Genomic DNA, 24,774 nt, shown 5'->3' on the forward strand with positions numbered 1-24,774 from the left:
AAAATCATTTCTGGCTTTACTGGAAATTAAAAAAAGAAGAAAAAAAGCCAGGAATTTCCAGTATGAGGTCATCTACATAAAGTCTACATAAAAATCTACTAAGAGCCTTTCTACCCAAACCCAACCAACCATTCACAATTCCATCATTTGTCCTGCTTTCATTGGATTTGAATGAAACTCTGCATGTCTGTTCATGAGATATCCTGGGATTTCTACAGTGAGTTTAATCAGGATTGCTGAAAGGCATCTTGAGTTATGAGAAAAACATGTGTTAAGCCACACCCACTAGCATTAATCAATATGGCACTTCATATTATGGTTAATACTTGCCTCCAGAACATGCACACACCTAAATTGGTGAAATTCTGTCCACTGAGTTTACAGGTACACATTTCCATGTTTGTGGCTCTCCCTGTGGGTCAGGCTGAAGATATGTACAAAGAGTTCTAATGTTTGGACAAATGGCTAATGACTTATGGACAATTTTCTTCTAATGAATGAAATGATACTGCTGGCTTACATTACAACAGCTCCAAAACCCAGAGCACCGAGCCAAACTCAAGCGTTGACAAAAACCAAATGAATTATTTGTTCACGTACCGTGTGCACTTGTTCTTGTTCTAGCTAGAAGTCAGGGGTTCATAATCTCAAAATGCTGCTGAAGGACTAAGACTGCCAACCAGACAAACATTTTTATGCCACAGATAAACTGATTAAATAGTCTTCAAATGAGATCAGTAGGTCTGCTACAACGCTGCAACTGGACCTGTAAATGTGTATTGTCAGCTTGTGGTTTCCAGCTTGTGTAAGAAGAAAAGATGGAGGTTATAAATTAGGAAGACACAGCACAAAGACTATCTGCCGCAGACAGCCACAGATGTTTAGTCAACAAGCACCCACTGGCCAAGTGTCAGACTAGAGGGTGAGGGCTTTAAAATTTGGCCATCTGAAAACTGGTGGTGAACTCGCTGTGACACTGTAGTTAACTGATGTAACAGGATACACATTATCCGCTTATGAATGAATCTAATTTATGGTGCTGTCTGGAGCAATGGGCAAATTCTTATTATGGTCAAATATTACCAACAATGGCTCACAAGACAATACAAACAAATACCATCAAAGCATATTCTTAATCACTTATTGATAAGTATTGATTTGTCTTGTTTTAAACACACGTACAATCTGTTGCAATGAAGCAGTACTGCAATGAAGTGAAAGACAATGAGCACAACTCTGCAGGGATTCGACCATTTAAACCAGCAGCTATTTGATTTCGATTATTCCAGCAAAGGTTCAGTGCATCATTCGCTCGCACATTTTGTGGGTGATTTGATTCGATTAGATAATTAACTCATTTAATTTGGCTTCTGCCAAGCACCACAAATATAAAAACAAGCCCGTGTCACCAGCATAAACGCATGTAGACTTCATAGGTGTGATCTTCAACTTTGCAAGGCCAATATTTTCAGTCTCTGCTAGGACACTGTGTTTCCTTTTTTATCTTACGTAAGGATTACTTTAAACACAGAGCCCATCTTTGTGGGTGTCTCTCTGCTCCTTTTGTTGGAACACGTTTCTCTACAATTTGCACTCATTTCTCTGTGCCTCTTCACAGAACACTGCGGTGAACTTTGTGGGAGGAAGCTTCAGCGAGAGACGCTCTGCTGAGCAATGTCTACAGTGTTCCTAAACACAGAGATCATCCTGTTCGCTCTGCTCTGAACTGCTGCCTTGAGAGGCATTGGGACAACAGCTGACCTTCATCAGCTTCAACAAGCAGAAAAATCCCGCCTAACAAAGTGAAAATAAGTGCGGAGGAGAGTACGCACAAACAGGCATTCGAAATGATCAAATGTGTTTTCTGAGAATCCATGACGAAACAGATATTGTTTGCCTCTTACGGCTTCAAAACCGATCTACGACTCCAGTGTATCATATCGTCGAAGGCAACGAAGCCTCTGCTCAAAGACAAAGCGCCTTGCCTAACTGAGCATTCTAACTTACCAAGAGTAGACAAGCACAAAGGCAATCGGAAAGAGAGATTATTAGTAATTCTGATGAATAGGTTTAGCATAATTAAAAGCATAATGAGTCATTAATACGCAATTCACAAACAGATAGCATGCCAACAGAAAAAAATCGCCCCACCCCCCTCCTTCTCACTTGCAAAATCCAGTTAATTGCTAATTCTGCTTTTGATTGGCTATTATTCCATCATTGGCACAATATCACAATCAATTACACAGATAACCTTGCAGCAACTGCACTTAATTGGCAATGATCCTGTCCATCCCTGGTCCATCCAAACAGGCAACAAGCATTTCCCTGAATGTTTGATCTCACTTGAATTTATAATAGGTTTCGGAGTGCTTGAAACATATGGTGTTTTGACGAGTTTAAACAGATTTTCTTATATTGGCCTTTTATGAGAGAGCATCATCAAGAAGCTTCCTGGAAGATTTTCCTCTACGTACGGCTAAAATATATACCAAACGTTGGCTGTTCATTAATATTTGTTGGGGTTATTTTTTGAAAATTGAATAGAGACACAGCAGACTATGAGCTGTGAAAGCCTGCATTCATACAGTATGAATAGTGCACAGTGTGTACTTTCCATTTTATTTAGTCTTTCCCCCCCACATAGAATATGCAGGACAGTTATATAACTGCATACAAGGGATCAGGATCATTCTATCCTGTATCAAAGCACAAAACAAAACTGTTATTGTGCTCTCTCTAATGGACCTATATCTATATCTGTTTTGCCATTCTATAATGACACTCAATCAAAAAACAGGGGGTATCTCTAGTTTGTGTGTGTGGGTGAGAGCCAAACAAGAGAGAGAGATGGGAAATGACTAACCAACCGTACGTAAAAATGTAGGAAGCACCATGATACATGGGTAAAGCAAATGTGTGTGTGCAAATGGCGTATGTGTATAAATTTGTTTGCCTGCTTGTTTGCATGCGTGCCTGGCTCTGTGAGCATACAGTACATCTACTGAGGAAAGGCAGTTTGACAAGTTAATCCACTCTAAACATCCTAATGGGAACATCCCCACAGGCTGCTTCTCCTCCTCTACAGAGATTATTTTGCATTCCAACTTCCCCCCATCAGCCTCGCTGCCCTTGCCAGAGAGATGGGTATGACGTGACACATATACACCTGACATCTGGTTTCCATGGTGTGGTGACAGCCTATCAGCAAAACATTTCATTTCTAAAAATAATGCAATGGTTTTCACTGTTTACTAAGGGAGACTTCGCCCTGAGAAATGATTGTTGAAGTTATTAACTGTTCTTGAAAGAGCAGGAGCATGATTCAAGACCATTATGATGGTGATATGATAATTGGTACTATATTTTTCTCACTTGCCAACCATGCACTCCGCTCTGCCATCCACAACATGGGAGCATTTGCACAGTCTGAATACTCACAGAATAACAGTTTTATTCCCTCCACTGAGTCTCAGTTCCTTGCTGTCACTTAACCATCGACTCCATCATTAGTGCTGCTTCATTCTCATCTAGCGTCTCACTGTTTTTGACAAAACCTGCTGCAACATGCCACCTTTGTACTGTGCACATGGGCAGTTTTTCAAAATTTGAATCCGGCTTCACAGATTTTGCATAAATTTTATTGTAGGTCATTCAGTTGACTGGTCCACCACATTGGTCCAGACTGAAATACATCAACAACTAGTGGATGGATTGCTATGACATTTGGCTCACACATTCATGGTGCTTTTAGCAAAGCACTGTCATCAGGTTAAAATCTTAATTTGTCCAATACCTCTGTTCATTTCTTATGCAAACTAATGACACTCCCATCATCCTCAACTGTATTTCATGTTTAGTGCAAATTGGCAATGCTAGCATACTAACAATCTAAACTAAGATGGTGAACCTGGTCAACATTGTCCCTGCTAACCAGAGCAGGTGTCTTTCTGAGGCTTTGTTCCATCCACCTATCTATAGTACAAGTATCTGACAAATATGCCATCTGTAAGCCTGCAAATTTACTGTAATTGAGAGCAAATGTTCAGCTAGCATCTCTTGTCTCTAAAACTAAAAGTGGAAAATATGTTGTAAAACTGTTGAATAACGCACATGTTGTTTGCACTTCCCATGCTGCTCTTATCAATCTGTGCTAGCGTAATATTGCACATAAAGACGATTGAGCAGAGATATACCCACTTCCCTATTTTTATAGCTGAGCAACTGATGACTGATGAGCATCTGTCTTGTTCTCATCAGAATTTCATCTCAGTACTGACTTCCTGCACTTGCTGAAAGGGGAGAAAATGTGCACATACATCCCAGTATAATTTATTAATCCACTCTCTTCCCTTCCTTCGTCTCAACCTTTTCCATCAATTATTCCATCAATATTCTTGCCCTTAAAATATAAGGGTTCAGGTTTCAGTCGTTGAACTCAGCTCTTATTTTTCCTAATTCAAGCCCAAGACAATGCTGCATTGAGGACTGCTAGCTGTAGTTGACCTTAGGTCAGCCAGTTCTACTAATTAAGTCTTGGTTCAGGTCACAGTGGCTCAGTCAGCTATTTAGGGGTGGGAAATGTGCTACACCTACTGACACGTTAAGCTGGACGGAGAGACTGTGGAGGAAGATACAGGTGCTCTGGAGGTAGAAAGGCAAATCTAGCTGCAAAATAAATAAATCACTGTCTGTTACTGTAGCATAATATCTTCATCTGTTCCCAAACACAGTATTCACAGGCTATAAACCAGGTATTATGCAACCACAGCATATGCACTGTCAAGCATAAGTATGTATAGTTAATATCTTTTGATATTTTAGAATTAAATATGGCCAGCTGAATGTTAACCCTCAGCAATCTGTCCAGCAGAAGGAGAGCAAATGTAATACATAATGTGCAGATGTCCTGTGAACTAAAATTTGCCTTTTTTAGGAATAACCGCAGTCATTAGTTCCGTTCAGCCAAACAAAGTTATGGAATTTAACTCAAAGCATAAGATACATTTGATTCATACAGTGGACAGTCATATCACCAGTAATCGCTATAAGCATCTGTCCAACACTGGTCGCTCTCATCCAACCCACAGATACTCCTACTAATGCATAACAGGCAAATTGTGGAAGCAGGGGCACTACAAGAATAGTGACAAGAAAAAGTAAAACCGGTAGTTTCTGAAATCTGCTGGTTTTTGCAAGTTCGTAAAACTATTTTATACTGGTTTTGCTTGGCTCCCTGCCATCCCAGAGGCTGATTGGTCTGCTGGGAAAATTCCCACCATTTTGCCCATGCCAGCAGGATTAAAATCATGAATGTGTCACAATACTTTGTAGCTCACCATGTACTATTTCAGGCCTGCAAAATGTTTTAAAAGTGATTATGAAAATTGTGGCTGTGACCAATGACTGTTTTTATTATTAATCTTTAAAGTACTGTTTCAAGTAGTACTCAAAAAAGACCCTGGAGCCAAATGTGAAATTTGTGAAATTATTCAATTACAGTGATGTAAAATGTAGAATATCAGCGAATTCTCACATCTGTGAAGCTAGAATCAACAAATTGAAAATTTTGCATAATAGATGACTTAAACTAATGATCAATTATCCAAATTGCTTGCAATTAACTATCTGTCAATACATTAATCAATTAATCCACTATCTATTTAAGAACTCATGAAATTAGTAATGAATTGTAAATCGTATCTGCTCTAAGAAACCATATCAATATAAGTCTGTAGGAGGTGCAGCACATCTGTTTGCCATCATTTCCAACGCTGAATATGAAGAAAGTAAAATTTTAAAAAAGTGAAACAAGAGCTCTGCAACTCACCAGCTTGGTGTGTAGTGACGCTAACATTCGCCAGCGAGCGTGCAGCCACGCCGAGCCCAGAGACACCATTCACGGCCTCCACATGAAAGGTGTAGTTGGCGTGCGTTGCAAAATCTAGTATTGCCACAGAGGTACCAGTCAGACCAAGTGGCCGCGGGATGAAGCGCAGGTCTGACTCACATGGTTCACACTGCGTCACCCCACTGTCGCCGTCACTTCCATCACAGCGCTGGCACAGGATGTTGTAAGTGATGTCCTTCCTGCCTCCTGTGTCGCTGGGAGGCATCCACTGCAGGAAGAGAGCCGTGTCATTGATCAATGAGACCAGGTTCCTGGGAGCGGACGGGGGCCCTGAAGAGACAGAAAAGGCATTTAGAGCGTCATTTCTCAATCATAATTCAGTGATAAGTCTGTCAGGTATTTTTAAAAAAATAACTTTACAAAGACTCTTATACAGATATAGCATAACACATATAGAGAAGACAAAACACATGATCTATGATCACTGGTGCCATTTCAGACAGTATAGACCATTGGGGACAAGAGCCACTAAAATTGTCTACAGTTGTCTACTACAAAAAAATCCTGACAGGAGCAGCAATAACATCTTACTTTTAGTAGACACCTCAGTATGTAGGTGTCAGTATTAAGTATAAGAGCGAATACACCACTCATGTGACCTTGAGAATGAAGCTTAAGTGGGCACATGCTCTCCAACATGTGTCAATAAAAAGGACCTTTGGCGGCAAGTGAGCATAATTTGAAATAGTGTGTGTGTGTGTATGTGTGTAGGTAGGTGTGTGGGTGGTTGGCTTTCAACATCCACTGCAGTGTTTCGTTCCAACAGCCTATGTGTCAATTTTCTGGAAGGAACAGATATTTTTCCCCCAATTTTCACAACTGTACATCTGATTTGGCAGAGTGATCAGAACTAAAGTTGAGAGTGAGTCTTTGAAAATCTGTGTGTAGGCGTGTGGGTGGTAAGCTGCTACTTACTAGGCATGCTACTTGTCAATTTCATGGATACGGACTGTCATGTCCGTGAATGAGGTACATCAAAACAGACGTTTTTTTTTTGTTGTTGTTTTTTTCCAAAGTTGACATATGGAGGCATTAAGTTATGGAGGCATATATTTAGATTTAGCTCAGTCTCATTGCTATAATAATAAAAGCAGACAGATGGGGGAAAGATGGCACCACAGACTAAAATAAATTACAGACATGCAAATAGAAACTAAGAATGTCAGTGAAAGTTCTCCTCTGGAAACTATTCTACTAACTTGTGCAAGCCATCACAGAGGAGTCCTTGATAGCCCTATAGAAGCCTTTGTCGCAGTGACAGATGGTGGCAGCCTGGTCATGGCTGGAGCTGTGTGGAGGACACTTGGAGCATTTAGTGTTCCCGGCATACGCTTTGAAGAAGCCAGGCTTACAAGCTGGAGGAAAAGAGAGACAGAGGGGGAGGAAGCCAGGTACACAAGGTTAATGTTCCTCGTGCAATTGCATTTCCATCAGGACACAAACATTTAATTTAAAGCCCCAGCTGCTTCCCTCCTCACCTGTGGTCTGACCTTATTTCTTAAGGTAGCATGGATCAGTGTCACTTCCTTATTAGCTCAAAATGACACACACCTGTAATGCACCTTTTCTGAACAAAGAAACGCAAACTCGCACAATCCACAAGTATGTTTTGAAACACATTACAAACTGCTCAAAGCCCAACTAATGATTTTTAGAGGCAAGTGCTTGCAGACTTCCACTGCACCACAATTTTGTTTTGTTTTTTCATTGTGGTCTGGTTCTAGGCTTCTCCCTGAGATAGCTGTCACATCAAGCAGGCAGAACAGCAGATTGGTGTTGTTGATCAGAAAATGAAGAAGAGGGCACTGAACTGCAGGTGCTAGCTGACAACGGCTAAGGTAACATTTGTGACCACACATAACACACCTGAAGTACCGTCTTCACTTGATAAGCTAATTATTAGACTTAGGCTACTGCTGGTAAGCCAGCTAGCTAAGAAGAGCCAGCACACAATAAAAACAACTTTCGAGGTACTGGAAGGCATCTTTTGGCAGAGACCTGGCGCCTCCCTCTGTCCTACCGGAGCCCTCTCTCCATGCTAGGTCTGTCCTCCTGGACCAGTCACACCGTTGAATGCACTTAACCCCAGGTAAGAGAGCTAAGCTAACTTAGTCAAGCTAACCTCCAAAATGTCCAAAACACTGCAATAAGTGAGTTTGAAACCGCTTACTACTACATTAATCACATTACTACCTAGCTAACACTATTAGCAACTATGGAATGCTAACATCAGTTACTGCGGTCTCACAGGTAACGTCATGTTAGTGCTATTATGCAGTATAGCGTGTTAGCTAACAGTAGCATGAAAACCGTCCTTAGCTAGCTTTAGCCATCATCATTTTTTACGTATGAAGTGTACAAAAATGTTTAAAATGGGACAAGTGAAGTTTTAATGATTCTGATGAAAAATAAATGGATTACCATAACTCATTATCCTCTGGCAACCATGAATGTCTGTATAAAAATAAAACATATACATATGTCGTTAAGATATCAAGATAATTTCCTCTCAACCAAAGCCGGCTGGCAGACGGTAACTTAGTTAAAAACATTTTTCAACCATTTTAATGGTAGAGATTATAGTTTTTGGAGATGCAAAATATTAAAAACATGTTTAAAATAATGTACAGCATATACAAAAATTGTATTATTTGATGTAATTGTGTGGTCTTAAAAAACAGCCCCTTGACAGTACTGTAATAAAATATCACTAACAGAGCTTCAATAAAATGCTGGAATAATATACAGAACATATACGTTATTGTTTTACAATACGGAAAAAATGATATGTTCAGTTTTCAGCTCTTCATAAGGCAAACTGAAGAGAAAAAGTGTAGGCTACTATATAAATTATTAAAACGATGAAGAGTCTCTGGAGCCGATTTGTTTTAAACAGCAGGTTTAAGAGTCACCACTCTCAAATTCCCTACAGACAGAGGAAAGTTTGAATTGTTTGTCAGGCAGGTAAAAAAAAAAAAATAGCTATTAACATACAAATAATGCATTATGAAAATGCAATTATAGCCTGCTTTCAGTCTAAAACCTCTATCCACTTCCATTGGTCCATTCTGCTGACCTAAGTATTCTTCAGTTTTCCATCCTTACCCCGGTTCACTTTCCTACCTCATTACTTCCTCCAGTTCTCTCCCGTTTTACCTTCCCCTTTCTTTTTTTCCCCACCAATTCAACCAACTCTCCTTTCCTTATCTCTCCAATTTTTCTCTGACTGTTTTGCTCTGCCACAGTTTTCACCTTTTCTTGATTTTTTCATTTTTCTTCCAATATTTTTCCTTTTCCCATCTCTCCTCCTGCTTTCCTCTTCTTCGCTCTTTCCCTTGAGGCTTATCAGAAGATGGCAAATCCATTGCAGATTGCCTCCTTCTCCCCAGACTTATCTCAGTTGAGAAAAATAAAGCACTAATAGTGCAATTATATAATATTCTGGGAATCTGGGGATCATTTTATTGCAGAGTGATTTGTATGAGGATATTATGTATGTGGGTTGGGTGATAATTTCAAAATTATCAAATTAGTATGCCAGCTATCAGACAGACAATACAATGATATTAAAAAAAAGCAATACGTTGGGAAACTTAATCAAGGCTTCAAGGCAGACAGCCGGAAGGGTCTTGTAATTTCAACATTTCAATATTTTTACCACAGTTACTTTAAGTGGGAAGCACAAAGTGAGCCACAGTTATTTCTTTTCTTCCCCACATCATCAGTAACAGACCATAATGCAAAAGTCTGTTGTTGCCTAATATATTATTGCCTCAGCTAAGAAACATTACCATTATAATCTTTCTGTTGCTATTAGTCCTTTTTATTATACAGCGATAAGTTTCATACATTAATGCTGTCCAGCTGCTGTGCAGTATTCTGTACTCTACTCTAGGACTCCTTGTAAAGGGACAATGTTACTGAGTGGATTATCCTGGTGAAATAAAGAAAATTGAATTAAACTGCTCCTGGTACACACATTTACACAGTAATGGATTCTGATTCATTAAGTTCAGTAGCTCTAGATACAAAACACAAACACAAAATCCCTCACATTGTAATTCGGACCAACTGATGCAGTAACTCTAGTATCTACAGTATCTACATGTATGTCAGCTTGTAGGACCCGAGGGGGAGTACTGGTTGAATGATTAGACTTCCTCCTCCTGACTACCTCAGGCTAGATTGCTGTTGTTTGAGTCTACCCGAGGCTAGAAACTGGGAATATTTATAGTTGTGGCATCAACAGTTCAGTTTTTCACTCAACTGATACTCATAATTCAATGTGTAGAGAACTGGAGAAGTGCGGCCTGTCACACAAGCCTGCAAGATTATTTGGAGGAAAGCCTAATCGGACTGTTTTAAATGTGTCTACTCTTATTCCCCTCCCACAGAGATTGACATAGCTGTATGCTGACCATAAGTTCGGCTACGTTGGTATTTTTCACTTACGATAAATCCAATGTGAGAGAATGTCAATATAACTGTAAGCTTTATGGTGGCCATGGAAAATACTGATGTTTGATTGACTTTCAGGTGTATATCATGACTCCTCAAGCCCCCTGTACAATGATTAGTTTAACCACCATGGAGCTGTGAAGTGTGGGGAGTGATTTTGGGCACCCTGGTTTAGTGGTAAAAGTAAAAAATCACATTTATTTTCTCCATTGGCAATGTTGAATGAATGACGCACAATTTTCACTAGTTTCTAACAGATTATAAACAAAATGATTAATTGAGAAAATAATCAGTAAAGTAATCAATAATGAAAATAATCACCTCCAGCCCTGGTTGAAATTCTCCCAGTTGAATTCAAGAGGAAAAAAAATGAAAACAGTAAATATAATTTATTTTGTAGAGATGCAACTAACAATTATTTTCATTATCAATTAATTTGCAGATTATTTCCTTGATTAGGTCAGACAAGGAAAGGTGCAAATTCACACATTTGAGACACTACAGAAAACTGCCAAATATGCCTTATGATTACCATAGTTATGCATTCCAAAACAGCTATACAGCTATACATAGCTGCTATACATACAGCTATACATTCCTGAAACTGGTAGGAGGTCGCCATATTTCCACGTTAGGGTTGAGTGAAAAAGAAGAAGGAATTTTGCAAGAAGGAAAGAGATGCAAGTCGAAAACAATCTGCATAAACAGGTGGACATAATTGAGTATAAAGATGTGTAAAAGGGATGAGATGAAAGATGGACACACAAACAGAAATCCTGGCTAAAATCACGTTGCTGCTTAGCTCCTCATGAGAGGAGTAATTTGTCACCCAGTTTCCAATTTTTGAGGCCCCTCATTCACTTGGATATTACTTTCCTCCAATGCTGAGCTCCTGCCAAAGGCAACAAACACACAGATTCATTTGAATTTCCAGCTGCTCCCTGCTCTCTGGTATACGCTGGGAAGATCACCACCAAAAAGCAATTACAGTCCTTATACCACTGTTTCTATCAAAAAGTTTGGAAACATCCCATATACATGCACAAACACAGACGCATAATGAGATGCAATTTGTTCACTATCATTATTTGGCTTTTTGTCATGGAACGAATTCTTATTCATGAAAGGCACAAAATACGTATTCCCACTCAGAGCAAATGCACAAATACATGTATGTTTCACCTGTTTCATTACCAATTATTATGCTTATTATTGTTTTAATTAATCGATTAACCATTTGTTGTATAAAATGTCAGAAGGTGGTGAAAAATGTCTGTGTATTAATAATTTTTCAACAGCCCCAGGAGATGTATTCAAATGTCTCGTTTTATACATCCAGCAGCCCAAAACCCAAAGATATTTAATTTGCTCTCATATATGACAAAGAAAATCAGCAGATTTGAGAAGCAGGAAGCAGTGAATATATGACATTTTTGCTCTTAAATGTAATCTGTTCATCCAAAACTTTCATCCAAGTGTATCAAAAATTATAACTGAATTTTGAGAAAATCGGCAAGAGAAAATGTGAGTGAATGCTTGTTTCCATCCATTACCGTGACGTAATCAACAGGGGTTGGTTCAATGAGATAAGCAGTTGGTGGCGCCAGTTCTCCAGTCGGGAAATCACTATACAACAACGAGACATTTTTAGCTGCTTCTTGCTCTTTTCTGCTTCTTCCTTTCCTCTTGGAGTCTTCACTACGTGATTTGAAAAAGGTGCTTCCAAAAAAGAAAGTAAAAACCACCTCAAGCAAGCCTAAAAACTTTTTTGTGAAATTGAGGAAGTTTTGTTTTTTCTCTAATGTGAGAGCTTTTGATTCTTTTCAACATCGTTTAGCTGTTATTGTTTTTAAACAGTGATATAAAAAGGGCTTCTCTTATTTTTTAAACCTGCATTAATTAATTTTTTGGCCACTTGGGGGCAGTACAACAAGCTTTAATTGTTATATTGCCAACCTTCATATGGAAAATGTATTAGTAGACAGCTGCCTGTTTAAACACAGCAGATATGGAGCTACTTTATCATTCATCTGGACTTGAGTTTGAGTCAACTTGACAATTCCACATCCAAAATTCACTCACTTTCTAAAACTGTTTTGGTGTCCACCAACTCCTAATGGATCTATTTTGCTCATTAGCTGCTAAATGCTTCACTACGCAACAAGTTGCTAACTATTTTTTAATAATTTCATGACCTTCAAAAATTCTAAAAATATGACTCATACCTAATTTGGTCTTGTGTATAGTGTTTTTTTCCCACGTTTCTGCAGAAAACAGCTGCCTGCCTGCTAAAAACATGAGTGAATCAAAGCAGCAAAGTTGTGGACTGTAAAACCAAAACAATGAGCTGAAAGTTGCTGTAAAGCTCTTTGGAGCAGAGGGGAAGTGCAGAGTCAGGTGATAATTTTCTATGGGTTCATCACTACATATGATCCCTTTTAATTTGATCCATGAAAGTAATGATGAGACCAACTTAAAAAAAAACTTTCGGTTTCAGGGTAAGAGTAGCACTTAAGAATGTTCGAGATTTGATTGGCAATATGTAACTTACAGGGGCCTCAGTAAAAGGAATCACATGCACATTTGCAGAAACGTAAGGATGTGCCAGCTAAGAGATTTTGAGTTGTTTGGGTTTGTGTAGAGTTGGAAGTTTTCTCTTGGCTTTACATTGTCAGAAACAGATGGAGCCAGAGACTATGTTTACCCTGGTCTCTCAGCTTTGATATGCAGATGGGAAGTTCACAGAGAATGAATGATGCTCTAGTCTGGCAGAGCCACGTTAGAGGCCAGAGTAAACACAGTCCTTAATGGACAGAAGAGGAACACAGTGAGTCAGATACAACTAAGACAATGTATTGATTGCCTCATTTCCCATTCCACGTTCTGCATTTCAGGTCAAAAGTTTGGACTTTTCCTGCCTGATCAATCCTGTGTCTGGAGACAGCAGAGGTCATGAGTGAGCAAGCTACAGTAAGTACTGTTGATTTCTGGAGAACTCTGACACAGTTATCTCATGGGGGAAACAGAGAAAAGGGAAAATGCTGATGGACTTCATTGTGTGGTTCTGAAAATGTTTGTCTGTACAGTAAGACTGAATGTAATCACTTAGCCTACCGGTGGGCTTTTGGTCTTGTCTGCATGTCTATTCTGATTCAAATGAAATTCGAAAAGACGCCTCCATTAGCTTCCCCCACAATTCACTGCCTCCTTTTGAATATGATGGTGTGACGAAAGGATGTGGAACAAATAGCATTAGCACTATGATGTTGCCTTATCTAGGTCATGATATAACCAGCCTATCTCTGAGTAATCCTCTTGTGGCTGACACTGAATGAAAGGAATAGAAAGGAATAGAATAATAAAGCACTCGATTGAGATGTCAAAACAGTCTGGCAGAATGCTATTGGGGTGGAAAGCAGGGTTTGATAAGCGCTGATGCCTTTGTTTAGGCAGCTGGGAGGCAAAGATGGACGTGTTAGCGCAGAGCTCTGCTTATATTTGGGAGCGCTGGGGTTTTCCCTATTCTCTCTCTCTCTCTCTCTCTCTCTCTCTCTCTCGCTCTCTCTCCCTCTTTTGCTCTTTCCCCATGCTGCCTCTCAGACAGCTTTGATCACAGTACCCTTTGAAGCAGTGTTCCAAAATGAAAACGAGGAGAAAGCAGAAGTCATCGCAAGTTCATGCCTAAACTTCCTGCAACTACTTGCAAAGTGCACATCTTCATCACGGCATAAGCTCTGTAAGACCTGGGGAAATTACTGATGAGGAAAAATAATTGGCCATAAATCATTTAAGCCATAAATCTTTAATTGCCAGGCCACAAAGCATTGTTACTATTGATCACCTCTTCTAACCTAACGTTAACAGACAATCATCACCAGATCATCCTTGGTAGATGTTACCTGACATTTCTGTACCCGACTGTAGCTCAAAGCAAAACAATAGAGCCAATCTCTGGTTTCCTTACACCCCGATGCCACAACTGTATCTCAGAGAAGGGTGAATCTTAAAGGAAAAGCCATTTTGGGAAATTCGTTTTTTCTTTGAGACTCACAGTGAGATGATAAGATCAATATTAGTTTCGTGTGTGCTAGTCCAGTGCAGAGATATTGCTGGGACACAAAGGCTGGACACAAGGTGAAACTGCTAGTCTAGCTCTGTCAAAAGTGAAAATATATTGAAGGCTTCATAACAATTTCAAGTTTTGTTCATGTTTTTCGCCAGCTTTGCACATGCAGTAAGTATCACAGACTGCTCACTGTTTTTAGCGCTCGTTAGCGCTCTCATAAACACCAATATGGTGGTTGCCTTTGCATGCAAGTGATGGTGAGAGTTTTTTACTGTTTTAAATTATTATTGTTGTTGATAACACGTTCCTTGTTTGTGGATTGTGATAAGTTCTAACCTAAATGCTGGGCAAGTTAACTTGCGTATACAAAGGCTGGTGCTGTTGCTCAAATAACCACTAACTTAACAGTGTTTAGCTCAATACTACTGAGTTCAGTATTACATACACACATGCATGAGCTAACCTCAACTGTACCAGCATAATGATTAATAAGTAAGAGTGACAGTTTATTATTCATGAGACATAACATGTATTCTTGTACTATTTTGTGCTCTATTTCTGGAAATTATTGTACAGTATACAGTAGAGATGGACTGATTTTCCTCTGCCCATACTGATTATCTGTATAACTCAACTTATTGGAAGAATTCTCAAGGTAACATGAGGCCTTGGATTGTCGTAGCACAGCTTCCCTTGACTGGATGGATGTAACTAATAGCGGAAACAGAGAATTTTATAATGACATTGATGATACCTGATTAATAGAGTCAGTATCAGTGTTGATGCTGATCTTGCATCCCTAGGCTGTATTTTCACATGCAGCATTATTGTGCAGCATGAAATGGATGGAATGGAAATGGAATTCTGTCGTAATTCTCTCTTATTGACACAAATTATTCATCTTTTACAGGATTAATAGCAAGTCAGAAAATCAAGACTAGAGTGGCATAGTACTGGCAATCTAAAAGTTGTTTCATTTGCTGGATTAGCTGGTTATTTAATCCAAAAGCAATTGCTGAATTTATTTTCAAGAAAATATCCTATACCACAATATATACAACTATTGCAATAAAAAATCACACCCCTACTGCCATTTTGAGGTGTCTGAAAACTTAAGGTTTGTTAGTTCGAAGAACATACAATATGTATGAGTGAATAGATCGACAAACACACATCGTTGCCCAAGTGCCAAGTGGGTTACTGCTCAATGAGTTACTGAACCATTCACTGCAACGGCAGCCTAGATCCCGCTCTCACTGTCCCAACTACAGTGCAATCGAGAGAAGCAGCTACTGTCAGCCAAAGGGGTTGAATAGGGAGAGTAAAGATGTAGGACATATACGAGGGACACCATGAGAGTGCTGCCGCTAAGCTGCCGCCTCATCAGTAATCTCTCTTGACAGGCTTCTGTGTTGTTTAACTACTTCTTTGAGATGATTGAGAGAGCGAGAGAGGAGAAAAGATAAATAAAAAAAGTAGATAAAAGAGGAGAAGATAAAAAGAAAAATTACACCCGAGGAGCAAATAAAGAAGATATTACAGCCTGTCCTACATATCACTTGTACTAATGACCGTTTGAGTTCTCTCTGTAATAACCTGAGTAACCACATCGCCACAGGGGTACCACATGAATTTCACCCCAACCAGCTGAGACTCCTGTAGTCTGAAAAATGTAGCAAGTAATTGTAATCATGCAGTGTGGCTCAATTTAGCACCTGCCTTAATTACAAGAGTAAGTCTGAGCCTCGCAAATGAAAGAGAGGGGTGGAGGAGTTTTACGAAAGACTAGGTGTGGGCTAAATTAGCTGTGAAACTAACAAATGATGGCAATTAGCCAGCTAGCCCTCTGTCTGTCTGCACAGTCTAATTGAGAAACCAGGCCAAAGACTATCTGGAACAACTCAACAGTTGCTTTAACTTTTTCTTAATCTGTTTGCAGACAATGGGCCACATTTAGGTATTGCAGATCCAGAGGAGTTAGAGAGGAAGCATCTCAAAAAGCGCTATACAGACAGTTTGTGGTGTTTATCAAAGTCTGCATTTGTTGCATTTATGTACCACAGTGCATTTTTTCCAGCAGCAGACATATAAACACAGAAAGCCAAAAACAGCTTGATTTGAAACCATTTTGAACCAATTAATTGAAAGAGTCCAGCGAGTTCCATTTGAAAGCCATATTCACATTGTTTAGGATGGCACAGCAGGAAAGGGGGCTGAGAGACTTAAAAGAGAGAATTAAAAGGGAGGAATGAGAAGAAAGGAGGTATAATTGAAGCGTAAACAAAGTGGACAAGAGAGGAGAAAGGATGATGAAGGGAGGTGGAGCTGTGAGGAGATGAAGAGAGATGTGGATGGAGAGGATCAGACAAAGATGCAGGATCTTAGAATGAGAGGAGGGAAAAGCAGTTCTGTTAACTCAAACTCCTGCAGCTGACTGGGGAGGCTCTGGAGATCTGTTAAAATGATGCAATGCCTTCTCTTCTGTTCTGTTCTGTTCTGTTCTGTTCTGTTCTCTTCTCTTCTCTTCTCTTCTCTTCTCTTCTCTTCTCTTCTCTTCTCCCTGTTTCTCTCTCTCTATATATATATTTGTTTCCTTCTCTGTAGCTTTAGCACACTGTTGGTGACTGATCTAAAATTAGTACAAGCACACACATACACAAAAACATCCAAAACACTTTCTCACCCCGGCAGTAGCCATCCATCTCCTCGTGGCCAATAATACAAACACACCGGCCCAGTGGCACCAACCAGTCTCCATCAGCACCACAGTACAATTTGGGCGTGTCCCTCTCTTCTGCATTCTCCACACATGCACCCCTCACTTCCACCAGAGAGGACGAGTCCATATGCGGCACCGTGTCGGGAAATGCCGCCAGGTTCCTTAAAGTCGATGGGCAGCGTTTGTAGAAAACCTTATGTGAAAGAGAAAAACAGAAACCTGAAAGTGCTGCTACTCTTGTGAAAGAAATCAAACTGACAAGTTCATGGCTGCAGTTCATGCAAACATAAGCCACACCGCGCTGTGCACTGACCTTGACAGACACAAGCGCAATACAAGCTCCCACATCCTGGAAGGCCAAGTAGAAGCCCTTATGTGTCACCGGCCCCACCTCCCTGACCTCAGTGTTGAGGCGAAGAACACGATCTCCAAGATCTGTCTGTGTGAAGCTCTCATCTGCCGCAATAGTATCCACCTTAAAGCCAACAACAAATACTTTATAAGCACAGTTCATTGTTACTGAATGATACCAGTAGTGCAACGGAGAACTAATTTTCATAATATGGATCCGATAGCAAACCTTGGCATAATCAGTCGGACGAAACCGAGTTGCTGCAGGGAGTGGTTCATCAGTCTGCAAGTAAAAGAGGTTGAAGGTTTCCTTACAGGTACCAGACACCCATGGAATGGAGTTGCAGTCTCTCAGTGTGAAGCGCAGCTCTACATATACCTGAGTTGAGAAATAAATTAATAGATTTAACAATCAGAAGCTTATTAGACATTACAAATGCAACTATTGAACATTTTGCAGTTGGATCTACATATTGCCTGACTGGAAATAAACTTGGTTCTGTCTTTAGAATAGATCCCATTGACCTAATGTGTAACAGAGGCATAAGTGTTAATATAACAATAAAAATGACTTTATGTTTACATATTATGCTAAAATCATTTAAGTACAAGCAACATAGTAAGGAATTAATTCATAGAAAGCAATTACAAGAGGCAAAAAAAGACTGCATAAAATGTCAGTGAGTGAGTTAGTGCAAACAAGCAATCGCATAAAGAATAAAAGACAAACCATGAAAACAGTTTGATAAAAAAAAAGGTTCCCGCCGTTTTAAACTGCACAGGCGAGTCATTTGACACAGCCAAGCCAGACGCAGGGTTTTCTGTCGTTTGTGATACAGCTCTGTTTCAGTCATAATGAGCAGCACTCCAGTCTAGTGGTGTGTAAAGAAGAAATTCGTGTTTTCGTGTTTTTTGTCACTTTACAGTACATCTCCTCCAGTTTCTTTTTCCCAACCCCACAACCAGGCCCTGCTTCAAGACTACTTCATTTGATCCAAATATCTGGCAAAGATTTATTTTTTTGCACAAAGTACAGTGTGTGTCTGAGGAGGTGTTGTGAGGTGGTCCAGACCCTCTGTGCAGCCTGCCGCTGGATCCATCCAGACCGTAGCCAGTTGTTCTGGTTTGGCTCCATTACGTGGCAAACCTGGAAGGTGTGAATAGGTCTGTTCTGCTCATCCATCTCCGTGATAGCGTCCCACTGTAAAATACAAGAAGCAAATATGAATGAATTTGTAAATAACAATTGCCTACAGTGTGAAGAATTGCCTTTGGCTCCACCAATCACATGGTGTCAAAATCAAGAACATACAAGCAAATAATTAGCAACAATTTAATTAAATCTTTTAATTGTTAGCTGAACACAGTTTTTCTGTGTTCATTTTTACACAGAAATGTTTTGACATCTATTCTATGTAACATTTTCATATCAAACATCTAGACTGCAAATATTCAGTTATGGCTATGCATTATATTAGTATGAACTTGTCTGCAGATTAGAAGCAGATTTCTTAATATGGAAATTATGTTTGGAGATTACAAAACATGCACCCATGAATGTTCTAGTTTCAGAGCTGTTCCATAAAATGTTCAACCTCTATTGCATGTGGTGAAACTTAATTTCTATAGAAACATGACGTTTGAGAGACACCAAGCTGGTTTCACCAATGTTTTCAAGCGGTTGCATCAGCCAGACTCTCTCATTTGTCTGCTCTGCTTTAACGGTGTGATGATCATAGCTTCAAAAGCCCTAATGTTTATTGACAGATCTTCTTTCTCACAACTCCTGTGGCAATAAGTGGGCAGCTGAGATTATGTCAGTTACACAGCTGGACATGTAATTATATCTCAAGAGCATGAGATACATGGACAGCAGTTCTACTCGATTCTGTTCTGTAAAGGACCCGGTGGAGAAATCCTGAAACATTGTATATGAATGAGGCTACAATATTACATTCAAAATGCAGACAAAAGTGTGGAAGATGAGATGCTTTAAGCCAGTGAAGAAGAATTCACATTTAGCACATCTACTCTCCCAGATCTTCCTAGTGCCCTGTGACACCAAGGGGTCTTTCAAGGTCATGGGATTTCCCACCATTGTCCAACCATGTTGGAAACCAAATGTGCTTACACTTGCACTTGGAGATGGAGCAAAGAACCAGCCATCATAGAGACAAACAAGATGTGATATTGTTTAAATATGGGGGTAACACCACCCGACTCTTTACACTCCGATCAGGCCAGCTGCAGTGACCAGTTTATGTCCCTATTCAGAGGCTGGATCGTCCAAGGGAGGAAAGTAGCCAATTAAGGGTGGGTCCTTGCGCCTCCTTGCCAAAATGAGACAGTGTAGCCTCACAGAGGTCCAGTCCAATGGTCCGATGGTGTCTTCCTCATCAAGTTGAAAATTTCCATGGCTTAATTTTTCTCTAAGTTACAGAGAGGAGTTGCATTCAACTGTGTAACACACTGTGATAAACAATATATCCAAGCTGCAAACAAGAACAAACAGCATCATTTACGCCTGTCTTCTTCAGCGTCTTCTTCATTGGTCTATTTCATGACGTATTAATCATGTAAACTCGACCAAGGAAAAAGAGAACGACCTGAGAGCAAATTTCATGTAAATACAATGCAGTTATGTGACATTTCATGAAGGATCCCCCGAATGTGTTGTCTTAATGTGGCTAAAAGAGGCTTCATATTTGGAGACACGTTCAAAATGTGACAGCCAGTTACACTGTTTTTGGCCTGTAAATGCTGCCTTTCCAGGATCCAGTTCGTGAATTTGGATTTGAAGGGTGTCACTTAAAAGACTTCCACATTGGATACACCTGTGTAGCGTTTAGTCAGCAGCCTCCTCTTCGCCAGTCTTGTCTGGGACGCAGAAGACTAAAGCTTCCGACATGACTGTAAACTATCATTTCCAGGTCCATAGACTGTAGCATGGAGGATGTGAGAAAGCATAAGTACCTAAATGGAAAGCACTCTGTGGCTGCTTATTGATTTCACTCTCCATGTTGTACCTACATTATGTAATTATGTACCTGTGATACCTGCAAAATGGGGTGTTCAACAGGAGAAAATTATCCAAAGCCGCTCTGTTGATATGCATAAGTTTTCTTTTTAAAATACAGGCACGTGCACACACACACACTTGCACACTCGTGTTTCCATCCCTTTTGGGGATATTACATTGACTCTCCTGGAGACTTACCATAACCAGAACTACTACTAAAATTGAATGATTTAGATTATGGAGATTTGTGTTTTGTCTCCAACAATAGGCAATTCCCCATACTGTGACTTTGCAAACAAATTTATCTGCCTAAAGTGTAACTAACACACGATCAAACACACACACACACACACACACACACACACACACACACACACACACTGTGGATGCACAGTCTTTAAAGATGAATATCCTGAGTGTGTTGTACAAAGAGACACCCAATAACGTTAGATGATAGACAGAACGAGTTGAGCCAAGACAACTGAGGTAGAGTGTTCTCTAATATAAATCATTAAACAACACTTTAACCTTGACTGGAGTGTGCAAAAGCAATTAATCTTATATTAATTAAGATATCTAAACTAGCTCGATGTGACACCCAAGGGCTAAATGATTAATCAATCATAATCACTTCCTCCTTCATTTGGAACTTTAGTGAGCCAACAATGCTGTACCCAGGCCTTTATGATGTTAAATGAGCTCTGAGGTAGTATGTAATCATGCACATATCATTGCTATGGGAAATGTTCAAGGTAAATGAGCGGAAATGAGAGAGAAAACATCTTGGAATGGGATTTAGTTGTATATTCAATCTGTATCATTGTGGTAACTACAGCATATGCATAATTAACTGTATACCTACAGTAATATTATTCCAATACAAGTATAATCACATGTTTCTTTATTATTGGTATTTAACTCAACTCTTTTATTTTATCCTTCCTAAGACTTTGAGTCTACAGCCATGCTAGCAGGTCTGTGAGGCTGTTGTAACTTTGAAAGATACCCATTTGATTTGATTAACTGCTGAAGCCCCATATTAGCTACAAATAAATGTTAGAATACATTTTTACACTGAATGAGGACTGTGGATTTTGTCCCCCACCACTTACATTGGAAGCACGTTAGGAGTTGATCTCTTCATGGCCATTAGGAACAGCAGGTTACTGCAAACAACTGTTTCAGTGTTCATATTGGCGCCTGGCAATAGTTTTAAGACAGGCTTGAAAAAATGTGAACTCATCATTTAATTGTTGCTTAATGCTTACTATAATGTGAGTATGTTAATGTTTAGTGTGTTAGCATATCAGAATTTGATAATTAGCTATAAAAACAAAGCAGCCTACAGCCGAGGCTGATGGGACCGTCATTTCAGACTCAACCAAAGTGGTTGCCCCGACCGACAGACCGACATTGCCTCGAGCCATGCTGCTAGCACGACTAAAAACCTTAAAATCAGACGCCATCAAAGTGAGAAGCCGATGTGTGTTGTATACGCCTCTGCAGTGCTCTGTCACATGCCTTTCAGCCTGAAACTTCTGCAATTTTCCGCTAGAGTATAAAAGTGGAATGCTGTAGAACTCATAGAAAGGAAATCTGACTTTAAGAATGACTCACACACTTGAAGTCAGAGGTTTTTCTTCAACATATAGGCTCCATATTCTGTCATTTCAGTGCCCTCCTTACAGACCAGAAACAGAAACTCTGTATTTTTAAAGAAAGCAGGCTCTCTGGTTTGCATGAGATCAGCATTAAGTAATTGAAGTTCCATTATGCATACAAACAAGAGAAAATGGTAATTTGTCACTCTCTGTGCCTCAGTGTTCTAAAATTCCCCCTTGGGATGTGGCATGGTTCAGAGCAGAGAAAACAAATGCGAACCCCGAGTTTGAAAGATGAGCTGCAGCCCACGCTCTCTGAGGCAATCAGATATGCACCTACTAATCGCTCTGCCTATTAGCTCCGGGCTTAGCAGACTGTAGCAGACAGAAACCAGTTGTTTTTGTACAAAGGTGTGGAACAACTTAATGTATTGACACTTATGTTGTAATATGGGAGTTTTCTGAAACTGGCCCGTAAAAAAGCTCACTGTTGACTGTTCTGAGGCTGGAGCTGTGATGAAATAGTGAAGATTTGGAAATCGGCGGATGCAAAAACAATTTTGGGCCTAATTTTCTAGTCTGGCATTGTGACCCTTGAGTTTGTTAAAAATTTCCTCACTTAATCCAAAAACCAATTAAAACACTTCATATCAGCACATTGACACTCACACTGCAATTAGACCTGCCCCTAAGAAGTGTCCTATTGACTTTTGCTTGTTCGGGTGCACTTTCTCCAAGTCCAAAGGGGGTTTTAACAAAGTTTGCATGATTAATGACTACAGTGTCTGCATACAGATGGTGACTGGAATGAGAGTGGGAGGATCATGGAAGACTTCATCACTATTGCCTAGTAGATGACATTTACTTAGAATTTCAGTCCCTCTTCAGACTTGAAGTGGACAGACGAGCAGCCGCTCACTTTACATCAATTCCTCATGGCAGCCATATTAATGTCTTGGAGCGGTGCTGACTGGATTGGTACTCTGGTAGTTCTGTTGTGTAGCATCCTTAAAAGCAGAAAATGCTCGTCTGGGCTCCATGTAGGCAAAGAGTTTGTACAATTTTGGTTGGCTGGATCTTTTAAACTTGTACTTACATGAACAGATGCTTTCCGTTTTGAACATGCCTTAAGACAGGAAGCTGTATGATCAGCTTGTTTGATGCGCATGTTGAGATATGGAAGGTGTGTGTGTCAGCTCCTCTGTGAGCCTCTGCAACCCACTCTGCAAGTGCTGTACAAATTTAACTAAAATAGAAAATTAAAATCCTTTTTGTCATGTCACCACAGTAGATTATTATGGCCATATTAAATATATTGATCAGTCTACAGGGCTTTAACTTCATGGTATACACAGTATAAATGTTTAACACTAAATTTCAGATGCAACTGTCAGTGTAGAACTATGAGCTTATTTGGTTTGATTCTTATTTGCCTTTTGCCTTTGAACACAGTACAGTCTGTTTTCACCCATTTGTCCTCCCTGCTCTTCCTGTTTTTGTCCCAGTGCTCAGGAGCAATGCCGGGCATAACAGCCGCAACCTGTAAATCCCAATATGTTTATTCTACACCCTGTTTGGACCGGGCTACAGAGAGGACTCCTATCTCACAGGTAAAATAGTGTTCTGCATCCTGCTTTGAATGTGTTGTCAAGTTGATGATGCCAGCTTGTAACGTCCCCTCACCGACTTCAGCGAGACTCACTTTAGCCTCCTCTATGACATTCAGAAGCAGCTGCAAAGCCCGATCATTGTGCAGAGACATTCACACATTGAAAACTTGTGGTGTGTTTCGAACTCTACTTTTTATGGCATTTTTTTTTGGGGGGGGCAGCTTTCACCCACCATGACTCCCGGCACCTTCAGGTCTGCACTCAGCTTGTGACAGGAGCCTTTGACAGCCACTGAACATAGTCAGTGGAAAGTTGTTATGAAAGTTGTTCATCGCTCAGAAGAGGTTTAGATGGAACTTTTGCTTCGCAGATAAAGAGATCATCATCCAAAATAGTGATGGCTGCATTAAAACCAGACTCACCAGCATGAGCAGAAGCCTCTCCTTTCACTAGTTGTGTGGTGGCATGGCTTTAACTGATGTCTCCATTTTAGAGCCAACATTCATTGGTTAAGTGTTTAATTTAGTGGCATCATTAAATATTTCTTGACGATTTTGTTTCAAAGATCTTCAACATTCTGTGCTGGAAGTAGAGTCAGGTGAGGGAGCATGGTCAGTGTTTGAGTTCAGAACGAGCCGGCTGTAGAGGGTACTACTTCTGCCTTGACAACTGCCCTCTCAGCTGGTTGCCTTTCCTCGCCTACACATGGTTGATGTATATTATCAAGCTAACTACACTGCCAGTGAAAGGGAAAGGGAGCAAAAGAGGTGCTGTTTATAGCTACAATTTAATGCTAATTTAGCACTTTAATGCTGAACACCCATCAGTAGAGTTTTTGCATTTGACCACAACCCATAAACTGCAGTGTGTGACCACTTTAATAAATCCTGCTCACACATACTGACATTTGACAATTACTTGTTCAATGTCTCATTATCACAGATTATGTTAGACACTGGTGGTGAATACCAGCCATAATGCAGCAGAGCATTTTTCATCATTGTGGGTGGATGTGATTTTGGGTCGTCAGTATCTAAAC

The 24,774-nt window shown here is 40.0% G+C and overlaps 1 protein-coding gene across 2 annotated transcripts in view; it reads right to left on the bottom strand.

Annotated features, from left to right (window-relative positions):
* Positions 1–24,774, bottom strand: part of LOC121606585 (ephrin type-A receptor 6-like) — a 52,900-nt gene that overhangs the window by 14,089 nt on the left and 14,037 nt on the right. Inside the window, exons 3-8 of one of the 2 annotated variants that reach the window (XM_041936995.1) lie at positions 18,578–18,706; positions 17,735–17,884; positions 17,468–17,629; positions 17,119–17,347; positions 7,111–7,266; positions 5,831–6,181 (exon numbers count right to left, since the gene is read on the bottom strand). In XM_041936995.1, the coding sequence (XP_041792929.1) occupies positions 5,831–6,181; positions 7,111–7,266; positions 17,119–17,347; positions 17,468–17,629; positions 17,735–17,884; positions 18,578–18,706 (1,177 nt within the window). Of the gene's footprint in view, positions 1–5,830; positions 6,182–7,110; positions 7,267–17,118; positions 17,348–17,467; positions 17,630–17,734; positions 17,885–18,577; positions 18,707–24,774 lie in introns of those variants that run through there. The other variant, XM_041937003.1, reaches the window with a different exon arrangement.

This window comes from Chelmon rostratus, chromosome 1 (genome assembly GCF_017976325.1).
Source record: "Chelmon rostratus isolate fCheRos1 chromosome 1, fCheRos1.pri, whole genome shotgun sequence".
NCBI lineage: Eukaryota > Metazoa > Chordata > Actinopteri > Chaetodontiformes > Chaetodontidae > Chelmon > Chelmon rostratus.